Source organism: Mustelus asterias, chromosome 3 (assembly GCF_964213995.1).
Source record: "Mustelus asterias chromosome 3, sMusAst1.hap1.1, whole genome shotgun sequence".
In the NCBI taxonomy this organism is placed as follows: domain Eukaryota; kingdom Metazoa; phylum Chordata; class Chondrichthyes; order Carcharhiniformes; family Triakidae; genus Mustelus; species Mustelus asterias.
The window spans coordinates 100,416,167-100,431,062 of NC_135803.1; the positions used below are offsets into that span (position 1 = coordinate 100,416,167).

General features: G+C 42.3%; 1 protein-coding gene across 2 annotated transcripts in view; it reads right to left on the reverse strand.

Moving 5' to 3' along the window:
- rad18 (RAD18 E3 ubiquitin protein ligase) overlaps nt 1-14,896 on the reverse strand; it is a 271,630-nt gene that overhangs the window by 187,367 nt on the left and 69,367 nt on the right. For both annotated transcript variants that reach the window (XM_078209405.1, XM_078209406.1), the window contains exon 5: nt 1,584-1,918. In XM_078209405.1, coding sequence (XP_078065531.1) covers nt 1,584-1,918 — 335 coding nt within the window. The remainder of the gene's footprint in view (nt 1-1,583; nt 1,919-14,896) is intronic.

The window sequence follows — 14,896 nt, forward strand, 5'->3', positions numbered from 1 at the left end:
CTCATCCATTACTCCACCAATCTTGATGTCATCAGCAAATTTACTGATCCACCCTTCAGCCCCCTCCTCCAAGTCATTAATAAAAATCACAAATAGCAGAGGACCAAGCACTGATCCCTGTGGCACTCCGCTAGCAACCTGCCTCCAGTCCGAAAATTTTCCATCCACCACCACCCTCTGTCTTCGATCAGATAGCCAGTTACCTATCCAATCGGCCAACTTTCCCTCTATCCCACACCTCCTTACTTTCATCATAAGCCGACCATGGGGGACCTTATCAAACGCGTAATTCAATGTCAGTTATAATCGTAAAATAAGACTGGTCACTGAATGTTATTATGCTATTGTGTTAAAAGGCTAATCCACCATAACTGAGCTGTACTTCAACTAATATCTACCTATCCACATACTTACATTTCCCAGCAGTTGTCAACAGGCAGTACGCTGGAACAGTAGCCCTAGGAAATGTTTCCATCCTTGGCCTGAGAATAGGTTAGTTTGAGTGTCCCCATTGCCTAGCTGACAGTAGGTGACTCAGTATTGACTTGGGATTGCACCTTGGACTTTCCTTGTTTGTACAGCTCAATTCTACTCTATGTTTTTCATTTATCCACTAAGGAACCAAGGAAACAAATCTGCAACTCAACGTTGACTTATGAATCACACAGTCCATCCTCCCTGTCTCAACTCATGGAAAGAGCTATCCAATTAGTCCCATTTCTCTGCTCATTCCACATAGCCCTTTTCCTTTTCCAGTATGTAACCAATTCCTTTTTAAAGTTATTACTAAATCTATTTCCACTATCCTTTCAGACAGTGCATTCCAGAGCATAATAATTAGCTACATAAATGCAATCTAATTTCTCCCCTCGTTGGTTGCCAATGATCTTGAACTTGTCTCCTCTGGTTACTGACTCCACTGCCAATGGAAACGGCTTTTCCTTATTTGCTCTGTTCTTTCACGGGATTTGGCGTCACTGGCAGGTCCAGCATTTGCTGCCCATCCCTAATTGCCCTTGAACTGAGTGGCTTGCTGGGCCATTTCAGAGGGCAGTTAAAGGTCAGCCACATTGCTGTGGGTCTGAAGTCACATTTAGGTCAGACCGCGTAAGGACAGCAGATTCCCTTCCCTAAAGGGTATTAGTGAACCAGATGGGATTTTAACAATAATGATGATTGTTGTCACGATTACCATCACTGAGACTAGCTTTATAATTCCAAATTTGTCAACTGAATTTAAATTTCACCAGCTGCCGTGATGGGATTTGAAGCAATATCCGCAGAGAATTAGCCGGACCTCTGATTACCAGTCCAGTGACAATACCAGTATGTCACCATCCACAAAAAAGCTATTTATCTCTTGAAAACTTTGAGCACCTCTCTTAAATCTCCCCTTATATTCTCTGCTCTAAGAAAAACTAGCTTCTCTAGTCTTCCCACAAAACTGAAACTCCTATTCTACTACTTGAAGTAATTGTAGAAACATGGTGATAAATTACATTTACTGGAAATTGGGTGATGTTAACTGCACTGTTTTAAACATTACAATTTATATCAAAGATTTTTAAAAAGCATTACGCAACCTTTCACAATTTCCTTTAATCCAGAAGTTGAAGGTTGCTCAGTAGCATCAGCTCTCCCTTGCGTCTGCTGTGCCAAGCAATTGGGTGCAGCAGTAATCGATTTTGAGCACATGCCATTCTGTTCCTCGTGGCATTGTTTCTCCATAGACATTCCTGATGGTCTCATGGGTGTGGAGGAAGGGCTCCGAGATAGAAAGCTGTCCATAAATTTCATCTCCTGCTTCATCTTAGCACGAGCTTTCGAACCTTTCGAATGATTCTTGTCGGATACATCGGTTCGTGTTGCCTGCGGCGAGGTAGGCGGAGACTGCAAATCACAATTCACCAGCAGATCTCTGAGGAAATCAAAATAAAAGGATAATTGATGTGACTGAGTGTAAAGATACTTGTTCACCAGTTTAGGGAAAACACAACTCATTTATTTCCAGGTTAAGCAAAACAACAGCTTGCAGGCAGGGTGATCCCCACTCTGCTCCCTGATAGGTTCCCTTGGTCATATGACCCTTACTCTGCAGACTGATCTTTAAAGGGACAATCACCACACTAGGGAAGCAGAGATGGTCACACACTGGCCTTCCTTATCTCAGGCATCAAGTTTAATTCATCCCCATTGAGCAAAATTAACAACACCAAAAGAAAAGTGAGGAATAAAATATACCATTTTGCTTCATCAATGCTCATCCTTCTAGCACATTACTTGTCCAATTGGATGTTATGATGAGAGCGGTAATCACATTATCTGGTTCTGTTACTCTGCAGGATAGATTATTCCAAGTATTTATGTTCCTGATATCTGCTGTAAATTTACTTTTCATGAGTTTCTACTGGTCCTGCTGAAACACTTATCTTTTTAGGTCTAATGATTTTGTATCGCATCTTGCGGTGCATTAATTGTCAAAACACGTGGGAAATCAATGTCTAAACCTATGAAGAAATTCCAGGAGCCTTCCTGCAATAGGCCTCATCCCCAGCTGTCATTTTGAAAATTCCTCACTGGGAGAATAGCTGTGGGTGAAGCTTTTAAACCCACTTATTAGAATAGAGCCAGCAAGAACAAATAAGGCTTAAACATGGAAAAATGTGCACCTTTAAAAAATTACACTTTCAATGCCGTATGTAATTCCTACAATAGGGAATGGTGCCTAAATTTGCACATGATATTAAAATAAAGGACACGGTAAATAATTCTGAAGATCAAAAGAGTCCACAAGAGAAAAGGGCAATATCCGCATACAATGGAATTCAATGTCTGTAAAATGGGAGGTGATACATTTCAGTGCAAAAGGTGAAAAGTGGGTGACATGGAAGGGCAGAGAGTTGGAAACACATGACATCAAAAACACAATGGATAAAGAAAACTTATGAAATACCACATTTTATGGCAAAAAATAAAAATATAAAGTCAAAATGCAATGGTGTATTGATTTAAACTTTGGTAAGCCAATTGTTTGAACATTGAGTGCAGTTTTGGACTCCCAAATGGAAGGATGTTGAGGCAATAGAGGGGTCATCTAGACTCGAAACATTGGCTCTACTCTCTCCCCACAGATGCTGAGATTTTTCAGCATTTTTCTGTTTTTGTTTCAGATTCCAGCATCTGCACTATTTTGCCTTTATCTAAGGGGTTATAGAATGCTGCCTGGTATGAGGAAATACAATTTCAAAGAAAGACTTGAAAAACTGGAGATATTTTCATTATAACAGAAGAGATTAAAGGGCAAGTTGTTTATAATTATTCAGGGATGGGACAGGGTAGGTAGATTCTAATGATCGAGCAGTGCAGAACAAGGGGACATAGATGTAAGACTAAATGCAAGAGATTAAGATGAGAGTTGTGAGGCTTCACCATCTAACCTCAATTGGAAGCTTAACTTAGATTTGTCTGAAACAAATGCCACAATTGAGGATTTCCAGCAACTGATCTCTTCAACTTTCCAAAAAACAACCAAATTTTGCCCCAAAATTAGCTCTGCATTGACTTAAATGATCAACATTCTCTATTTCTATCTCCGTCATGAACACAGGAGAGTTTCTTTGAATTTTTCAGCTGTTTCTTTAAAATCCACACTTAATTCAGAAATCTCAAATGTGGCAATCCTGATCCTATTAACCTGATTCTATTTTTGATTAAAACAAGACTTTCACCATCCTTCCCTTGCACAAAATGTCTTCCCAAAGAGAGATCTCCTCACAATTTGATAAATTTTCCATCCCAATCCAACGAGGCTGCATTTAATAACTTATTACCGGAAGGCATCACTTGTTCCGGCAAGATTTTTCACTTCACACTGGGGGGAATCTAACTCAGTTCTGGCCCAGATGCTGATATGCTTTAACTATATTAACCTATTCAATCAGATGATCCCAATTCAAAACCACGCAGACATGGGGAGAATGTGCAAATTCCACACAGACAGCTACCCGAGGCCAGAATTGAACACGTGTCCCTGGCGCTATGAGGCAGCAGTGCTAACCACTTGAAAGTAAACAAGAAGGTTAGGTTTTAAAACGTTTCCTTTAACTTGTGAAGCAGAATGATCCAGATAGGGGGATAGGACGGCACAGTGGTTATCACTGCTGCGTCAGCGCCAGGGACCGGGTTTGATTCCCGACTTGGATCACTGTCTGTGTGGAGTCTGCACATTCTCCCTGTGTCTGTGTGGATTTCCTCCGGGTGCTCCAGTTTCCTCCCACAGTCCAAAAGACATGCTAGTTAGGTGCATTGGCCATGCTAAATTCTCCCTCAGTGTATCCAAACAGGTGCCGGAGTGTGGCGACTGGGGGATTTTCACATTACCTTTATTGCAGTGTTAATGTAAGCCTACTTGTGACACTAATAAATACACTTTAAGCTTTAAGTGTCATATTAAAACTTTACCCAGAGACAGACCTATGTGATCTGGTCACGACGAAAGAAATCCAAACCAAAACCAACTGGAAGATTTCACACCTTGATACAGCAAAACGGACAGCTGCTTTTTGGAGACAGGGAGATAGAAAGAGAGCTATTGCGGTGAAGAACAGGGTGAACTGTTTTTGTGTTAACATGCAATCAGAATGCTTGTAAAAATTGGTTTTCACTTTGAAAAGAAAGGAGCAGAATTAACTGGACATTTAGAGATTTAAGGAACATGGAATCACTAAGGTGGGCCTTGCTGGTAAAAGTCAGCTCCGGAATATTTAGGAAGAATTAAATTATTTTTCAAAGAACATTGGGAGATGTGCAAAGGCAAGGCAGGGAGAAGTGAGCCTGTCGGAAAATTGTAAGTAAGTAGGAACTTCATTTTATATTGCTACATCTCTGCCAGAAGTGCAGTGCACAGAAAAATTAGTTGTAAGGTATATTTAGATTGCATTAATAAATTAATGCAATCTAAATACTGATACACTTTATTTAGTTTGGTGTATTAGTTGTTTAAAAGTAATGTTTGATTTACATTGTGTTCATGTTATGAAGTTGTGACCTTCGTTTGCTGAAAAGGACTTTAAAAACTTTTTTTAAAAATTAGCTTTCTCTACGGGGTTCATAACAACATAGTTTGACAAGAAGCTAGCTCGCACAGGGTTCTTGGCCAGAAGCTGGTGACTGGAAAAGATTTAAATGTCCTCTTGAAGCAATACTCAAACCAGCTCCATGTCCTGTATACCAATGTATACAATCTGTCTACATCTGGTTCCATGGGGAACCAGTCTCGGGGGCAGAAATCTGACATCGGTGGATTGGTGTTAGGCAAGCTTGAAACTGATGTCTGGATCAGCATCCTATATTTAACAGCCAGAATAGGTTGGGCAGGCAAATACATTGGTAACTTCCAATGTTGAATTGAATAATTAGTTGAAGGAAAACATTTTTGCAGAGTGATGGGACAAGAGCAGATGCTGGGGATAGTTGGATAATTCTACCAAAGAGGCACAATGAGTCAAATGGCTTCCTTCCTTCCTTTATCCAAGACTGGTTGTCAGGCAAACTGTCCTGAGGACAAACCTAACAGACAGTTAGGATGCCCAGGCACTTCAGCTTATTTTGTTTGGGTTTCATAACAAACACAGTATGGGGATTAGAATGTCTCCTGTATTTATTAATCCAACTCCCTAATGGAAAAGTGCAGAGTTATGAATTTAGCAGAGGGAAAATCATTGCATATTTATCAATCCCATATGTCACACCTTTGGGCACCAAATGCAACAGTTGCTCATTTTTACAGCTTTGTTGTTTTCGTATTTTTATATAATGAGCCAAGAAATATGGCAAAACGTTTCCGTTATGGAGGAAGAAGAATCAGTAAAACACGTCAACATTTGCCTTGATGATGTTACAGAAAGGAGGCCTAATTATTTATTTCAATGTGATCTGCACTGCTATTAAGTACTTGCGAACGAACAAACGTCTGCCAGATGCTACTTGATGGAGTATCCATCTAACACAGCCATGTGCACAGAGATAGAAAATACTGTATCCAACTCATTCTTTCCAGTTAAATGACAAAAATATATCAAAGTGGTGATGATACTTTCTAAATCTGGAAAACTAATTTCACTGCAATAGATTTTTAATGCAACAGCTTACAATTTCCTATAAAACAGTGGTGGCTATAACGACACCTTGTTTTTATCTAGCACCCTTCACATAATAAAATGTTCAAAGGCGTTCAGCAGGAGAATTAGAGACATAGACATAAACATAGAGGTTTACAGCATGGAAACAGGCCCTTCGGCCCAACTTGCCCATGCCACCCTTCTTTTTTTAACGACTAAGCTAGTCCCCATTGCCCGCGTTTGACCCATTTCCCTCGATAGCCATCTTACTCATGTAATTGTCTAAATGCTTTTTAAAAGACAAAATTGTACCCGCCTCTACTACTGCCTCTGGCAGCTTGTTCCTCGGTGTGAAAAAATTGCCCCTCTGGACCCTTTTGTATCTCTCCCCCCCCCCCCCCCCCCTCACCTTAAACCTATGCCCTTTATTAGACTCCCCACCTTTGGGAAAAGGTATTGATGATCTAGCTGATCTGTGCCCCTTATTATTTTATAGACTTCCATAAGATCACCCCTCAGCCTCCTAAGCACCATAGAAAAAAGTCCCAGTTTATCCAGCTTCTCCTTATAACTCAAACTATCAAGTCCCGATAGCATCCTAGTAAATCTTTTCTGCACTCTTTCTAGTTTAATAATATCCTTTCTATAATAGGGGTGACCAGAACTGTACACAGTATTCCAAGTGTGGCCTTACCAATGTCTTGTACAACTTCAGCAAGACGTCCCAACTCCTGTATTCAATGTTCTGAGCAATGAAACCAAGCATGCCAAATACCTTCTTCACCACCCTGTCCACCTGTGACTCCACTTTCAACAAGCTATGAACATGTACCCTGGATTTCTTTGTTCTATAACTCTACCATTCGCCCTACCATTAACTGAGTAAGTCCTGCCCTGGTTCGATCTTGATTAATAAGGGGGTCAGGGGTTATGGGGAAAAGACAGGAGAATGGGGATGAGAAAAATAGCAGCCATGATTGAATGGCAGAATAGACTCGATGGGCCAAGTGGCCTAATTCTGCTCCGATGTCTTCTGGTCTTATGGATCTACCAAAATGCATCACCTCGCATTTATCTAAATTAAACTCCATCTGCCATTCGTCAGCCCACTGGACCAATTGATCAAGACCCTGTTGCAATCTGAGATAAGCTTCTTCACTGTCCACTATGCCACCAATCTTGGTGTCATCTGCAGACGTACTTACCGAGAAAATTTGTCACGAGCGATTCTCTGGTCTCGTTCGCCCCGCCACTGCTGGGAACGGAGAACTTGGTGCTCAGCCAAATCTCCATTCATTGCAGCGGAACCGGAAAATCCCAGCCGCAGACGAGGTTGGAGAATTCCGGCCATTAAGTCAGGCAATCAAAAGCTTGATCAGAGGTGATTTTTAAGCATAAAGGCGGAGAGAGAGCTAGGGAGGCTTATGAAGAGAATTCCAGTGGTTACGAGTTGAAAGCGCAGTCGCCAATGGTAGAATGAAGAAAGTAAGTATTTGGCATTCAATCTGAGCAGGTAGGAGCAGTTGCAATCAGCTAAAAACTTTTAAGGAAACATGTTCTTCTCCCCTCCCGAAGCCTGAGACTTTTGAGGCACGGCACCTCCCATACCCATTTTTTTTGAGCTACAACATAACTACAGCAGAAATCTGTTGTTTCCTGTCCAAGATTAAGTACAGCAAATCTTCATTTTCAGTTGTGGTTGTGTTCCTGAAATCACAACTTTAAGTGAACCAACTTAATGTTAATCACAGGTTCCCATCAGAATCAATATTATAACTGGAGATAGGCTTTTTAAAAATTCATTCATGGAACATGGGCATTGCTGGCTGGCCAGCATTTATTGCCCATCTCTAGTTGTCCTTGGGAAGGTGGTGGTGAGCTGCCTTGTCCATGTGCTCTGGGTTGACCCACAATGCCATTAGGGAGGGAATTCCAGGATTTTGACCCAGCGTCTGTGAAGGAATGGCCATGTATTTCCAAGTCAGGGTGGTGAGTGGCTTGGAGGGGAACTTGCAGGTGGTGGCGTTCCCATGTATCTGCTGTCCTTGTCCTTCTAGATGTAAGTGGTTGCGCGTTTGGGAGGTGCTGTCTAAGGATCTTTGGTGAATTGCTGCAGTGCATCTTGTAGATACTACACGCTGCTGCCACTGAGCACCGGTGGTGGAGGGATTGAATGTTTGCAGATGTGGTGCCAATCAAGTGGGCTGCTTTGTCCTGGATGGTGTCAAAACTTCTTAGGTGTTGTTGGAGCTGCACACACCCAGGCAAGCGGGGAGCATTCCATCACACTCCAGACTTGTGTCTTGTAGATGGTGTAGGCTTTGGGGAGTCAGGAGGTGAGTTACTCGCCACAGTATTCCTAGCCTCTGACCTGCTCTTGTAGGCACTGTGTTTATGTGGTGAGTCCAGTTGAGTTTCTGGTCAATGGCAACCCCAAGGATGTTGACAGGGGGGGATTCAGTAATGGTTACACCACTGAATGTCAAGGGACGGTGGTTAGAGTGTCTCTTAGGTTCCATCGGCTAAATCTCACCAGTAAAAAAACAACATATAAGTTGAAATCGTGCACCACACTTGTGCAGCACTGTGCATTCCTAGCTGAAATAACTTGCAAAATAAGACATCTCTCAAAATAATAGAAACCCCGTATAAATTCAAATATGATAATATTCACCGATCTCTCTCTTCTTGGGCAGCCTTTCTGATTCAGACTTGGTTCTACTCCAGCTCGATGATTTGGGGAAATGATTGACCTGTTCAGGGATGCTTTGAGAACATCCCTAAATCAGGTGATTTTGAGTGATTTAGAGTGTCAATACTGGGCATAATGGCTTTGAGGAAGAGCTGGCTGTGCATTGCTTTTCATAGCACTGAATTTGGAAGAGCCTTTGAAAACACAGCTGGTGGTGCTTTGAGCTACCTGCAGGTTGCCATGACCTTTGGCTTCAAGACCCTGGTCCTCTCTGCTGAGAAGTCCAATGACTGAAGTTGGAGTGGTTTCGATTTTGAATGGAAGGTGGCATGAAATAGCCAGATCCTGGTGAAGTTAATGGGATGCTGGGACAGCATTGTCAACAACCTGTAAAAATGTGTCTATGGACGGTAGGACAATTTTTTGTTTCTCCTGGAAGATCTCTCTGTAGTAGTTAATTAAAGCATTGATGCCCTTGTTCACTTTGGCACTGTACTGTGTCTGGGTCATCCTTTGTGATGATTTTCATTGCCTATTCTATAAACTGAAAAACCCTTGACAATTGTTTTCTGACAAAACTCAAGGGGATGGTGTTTCAGCATCGTCTTCCCCTTCAGCTTATTGGCTACATTAAATCTTCATTGGACAATTTCCCTCTGTGGGATGCAAGTAATTCCACTACATCAGCCTCAACCACTTTATCAGCCTTCCTCGCCAATGATTTCACGCTGAAGGGACAGTATCATGAGATTCTTCTTAGCTACTCACGCACTCGACCATAATTTCTGCCAGACACCTTTCAGATACAACAATGTAACTTCATCCCATGAATTAGTCATATTCTTGATGTCCTTGCCTGGCTGATAGCATATTCTCACCATTGCTGTTTTGTGCAGGGAGAAGGTATAGCATAATCAGTAAGACTTGAATGCTACAATTACACCCTGATCTATGGGCTGCAGCGATGGAGATGTATTGGTGACAGGAAAATCACCTTCATATTTTCAGACAATTCATCTAGTCTGACAGGATGACCTGGGAAATTGTCCAAGAGGGTTAATTTCTTGAAGGACAGATTTCATCTGGCACAATATTCTCTCCAGGCATGGATGGCATACAGAAAGAACCATTCTTTAAAGAGTTTTCGTATTCGAATGGAAAATAACACACACATGTTCCTTGGATTAACCCCTCAATGCCGGTACTGTCTCAGACAGATACAGCACTAAAGGCTTAAATTTAAAATCTCCTGCAGCATTTCCACCAGGCAGAACAACCAGGCAATCTTGGCAGCTTTAGATCCTCACAGCTTTAGATCCTGACAACTTGAGATCCTGACATTGTCTTCACTTTTGAAATGTACATTCTGTCTGGCAGATGTTTCCAAAAGGATCTGCTCCCATCAATGTTATAAACCTGCTTTTGATTTTGCCAGCATCGCTACAGATTGTTCTCACTGACGTGGAGGGTAACCTAAGCACTTGAGCAACATTGACTGTTCATTCTGCAGCCCCAGAACATTTTAAAATATCCAAGTTCACTGCTAATTTGATGGCTTTTCTTGCTTCTTTTCAACAATAGGGACACCACCACCTCTTACTGGGCATTTATGGCTGATGTTTAAAAGTGATTAAAAAGTCATACCTTCCTGAAATTCCAAAATTTAAATCTAACATCTTATTTGAAAAATAATCTGACTTTGGAAGCCTCCGGCTTTAAAAAAGAATTGATGTCGCTGTGAATATTACAGTACGAACAACTTCCTTAACAATAGTGCCGATAGATCACAGGACCTAATGTGAAGGAAGCCAATGTGCAGTAACGTGCATTGCAAAATTTCACACAAAACCCAATGATGACAAGCAGCGATGACACAGGCACACACGCACACACACGCACACACAATGAAAGCGGATGGCGATGACAAGCATGATGATGCAAAATGACGCGAAAGCTTAAATCAGGAGGAAACAGATCAAAACAAAAACAACAATTTAAAGCCAGGCGACTTAAAATGAGGATTTACTGTATTCCTATGACTTCTGACACAGGCAAGCAATTCTGCACCCATTGGCATGTCTAACTTGACCAAGTCATCCCTGGAAATGTCAACTTGCTCCTCTAAACAAAAGAGGAATACCAAATTAGGGATACTGAAAACTAAGAGAAAATGCAGGCGACTGCAATGGAATGCAAACATGCGGAATGAATGAGTAAACAGGTGGCCGATGTTGCTGGAAAAATGAAGAGATATAAATACTGGGAAGAGGAACAGTGAAAATAAGAATACTCTAAATAGTAAGATTTTTGGAGGGATCTAGGTGGGAAGACACAAGAGATATTTTAAGAGTGACAGTGTAACAGAAAAAGTTGCTAAAAATTGGATCCTTTTTTTTGCAGAGTGACACTGAATTTAAAAGGAAGTAATCTTGAAATTTAAAGACTTTGGGTAAACCACAGCTGGAATTCTGAGCACAGTTATGGACACCTCGCTGCGAGAAGGAAATTATATTTACAGAAAGGGTACAGTGAAGATTCAATTGAGTATTACGAATGAGAGATTATAGTAATGAGGATAGCAAAAGGAAACTGGTGGTATTGGAGCGACACTAATATTACTTTTGCCATCATGCAATTCACCAAAAGCCATGGATTTCACCTCCGTACATATGGTATGGACTACTGCTTCCCGTTACATCATAGCACATATATGGTCCTTCATAAAAAGTAGTTAGCAACTACAGCAAATCCCATTCTGTTCTGCTTATTACCTGGAATTTGGTAAACAAAAACCACCCAATGGGCCTGATTGCATGCCATTCATACTTGATCAGAATCTGGTAAATACACTGGCCAAAATAAATTCACCTCCACTTGGACTCTCAATCAGAAGGGTGCACCTCCTATGAATAAATTTCTTGTACGGGAGGGACTTAGAGCACGCCTGTAATTAAGTGTCCCAAGCAACTGATGGTCTTAGTCAAGGAGTTGAAAAAGCTGACTGTAGTCTCTTTAATGCTTTCTGGGCATCATGTTTGGGAAGGTTGCCGGATTCATATTTTGTTCTTTAAATATCTTCTCCAGAAAGAATCCATGAAGGTTTAGAGGAGGAACTCAAATTAAAATGTGTGGACAAAACGGTTTAGCCATCTCCACTCAGAGCAAGCGAATGGGAGTAAAAATTTTAAAACTCTGAATAAGTTTGAAAAGATATATCCTTCCATAATTACTTATCGCCCATATGAGGCCTAGGCATCTCTGCTCACTGCAAATTTGTGCACCACTATTATTCCTCCCTCCACTCAGTTTCTCATGTTTTCCAGCTATCCACTCCTTCTTCAACTTTGCCTGTTCTACATAGAAACATAGGAAATAGAAGCTGGCCTTCTACACTCTAGGGATTCTATGAGTATGCATTCGATCATTCGAGCCTGCTCCGCCATTCATTATGATCATGGCTGATCACCAAATTTAACACCCTGATCCCACCTTACTCCATATCCCTTGATCCCTTTAGCCCCAAGAGTTACATCTAATTCCTTCTTGAAATCAACAATGGCAGATGTTGATGCACAGATGGTGACTGAAGTATGGAGGTAATGTATCAGTTATCAGCTGTAGTGAAGCACTGACCACGTTCGATCAGCTCCGCTGGGCGGGCCACGTATTCTACATGCCTGACACAATGTTCCCAAAACAAGCGTCCTACTCAGAGTTTCGACATGGCAAGAGAGCCCCAGGAGGATAGGAGAAACGCTTCAAGGACACCCTCAAAGCCTCTGTGAACAAATGCAATATCCCGACCAAATACTGCGAGTGCCAAAAGCATGCTGAAGCCAAGCATCGCCAGGGAAAGGAGCACGATGCAACGAGGACAACCAAACCATCCGCTCCTCCAACCACCATCTCCCCCACTCGAGGCAGAGACTGTAGGTCGTGCATTGGACTCCTCAGTCACCCGAGAATTCACTTTATGTGCAGATGAGAGCGAGAGGGTGCACGCGCCAAAGCCCAGAGAGGGCGCGCGCGCGCCGGAGCCCAGAGAGGGCGCGCGCGCGCCGGAACCCAGAGAGGGCGCGCGCGCCCCAGAGCCCAGAGAGGGCGCGCGCGCCCCGGAGCCCAGAGAGGGCGCACGCGCCCCGGAACCCAGCCTTCAGGAGAACAGTGACCACGACACCACACAACCCTGCCACAGCAACCTCTGCAAGACGTGCCGGATCATCGACACGGATGCCATCATCTCACGTGAGTACACCATCTACCAGGTACACGGTACCTACTCTTGCAACTCGGCCAACGTTGTCTACCTGATACGCTGCAAGAAAGGATGTCCCGAGGCATGGTACATTGGGGAAACCATGCAGACGCTACGACAACGGATGAATGAACACCGCTCGACAATCACCAGGCAAGACTGTTCTCTTCCTGTGGGGGAGCACTTCAGCAGTCACGGGCATTCAGCCTTGGATCTTCAGGTAAGCGTTCTCCAAGGCGGCCTTCACGACACACGACAGCGCAGAGTCGCTGAGCAGAAACTGATAGCCAAGTTCCGCACACATGAGGACGGCCTAAACCGGGATGTTGGATTTATGTCACATTATCAGTAACCCCCATAGCTTGCCTCCTGGACTTGCAGAATTTCACAAGCTGTTCTGTCTGGAGACAATACACATCTCTTTAACCTGTGTTGAATGCTCCCTCCACCCACATTGTCTGTACATTTAAGACCTGGCTGGCTGTAGAGATTTGCATTCTACTCAGTATTCTGTAATTTGATTTCTGTGTCTGTGCCCTGTTTGAGAACAGATATCCACTCCATCTGACGAAGGAGCTCTGCTCCGAAAGCTTATGGTATTTGCTACCAAATAAACCTGTTGGACTTTAACCTGGTGTTGTGAGACTTCTTACTGTGATTACTTTGAAAAGCAGGGGAGTTCTCTCCAGGGCCCAATATTGATCCCCTATCCAACATCACTGAAATAAATGATCACGATTGCACTGCTGTTTACAGGACCTTGTTGTATGCCAATTATTTGCGGTGTTTCCATTGCAACAGTGAATACAGTTCCAAAATAGTTCTTTTGCTGGAAAGCACTTTTAAGATGTTCTAAGATTGTGAAATAGCTATATGAATGCAAACTTTCTTTCATGGTCATTGTCAAGTCTTTCCCACACCTAGCTTCATTCCTCAGTGAGCTAGCCTTTGGTTCAGAGAGAGACGCCTCTCTCCTACAGAAGTCTTAAATTGTCAACTCATCATACCTGCCACAATCTCAACCATGACATGGAATGGAGATTTCTGTCTATTAGACTATTTCACCACCACAGCTTCACAATTGTTAGTTACATGTAATTTAATAGCCTCGAAAAGTAGGAAGTGTCAATAATTTTATTTATTTTGACAGTTCCTGTTCTATCGTTCAAAACCACCCTTTTTACTCCCCTTTAAAGAAATATAAACATAATCATAAAGAAAGTCAGGATGTATTTTCTTTAAAGTTTTTAAAGTTTATTTATTAGTGTCATAAGCAGGTTTACATTAACACTGCAATGAAGTTACTGTGAAAACAGCTCCAATTATTCAATTTCATGTAATTAATTTCTGCTCCGCACAGAGACTGGGAGCTGTAGAAACATCCTTTAAATAGTCACAAAAACATTTGTTCTGTGCATGCTCTGGCTGAAGCAGCAGTAATTACGCAACTGGTCCCTCACCGAGGTGTGGCACCAATTAGGCACTAGTGTAAGGCTCTTACAAACAGCTCCACTTCATTAAGTTCCACTTGTCGAGACTGGTGATGGCTTAGGGCATTTGGGACTGGAGAGACTGACACTTCAACGCTCTTCATTCAACCTCCATCTAACTTTATTAGAGCTATCTTCATCAGTAACGTGGAGAAATAACCTCGCACTCAAATCTGCCAACCCTCTCCAAGAGAGGATATACACGTGCCAAGCTTGTCAAGTCATTTTCAATCCCCAAAGAAACTTAATTTTTGAGAGGTGAAGCCTATTGGAACTGGTCTGACCCACTAAATTCCAGACCCGACATATAGCTTCTCTAAGTATTGGTCCAGTTTATCTA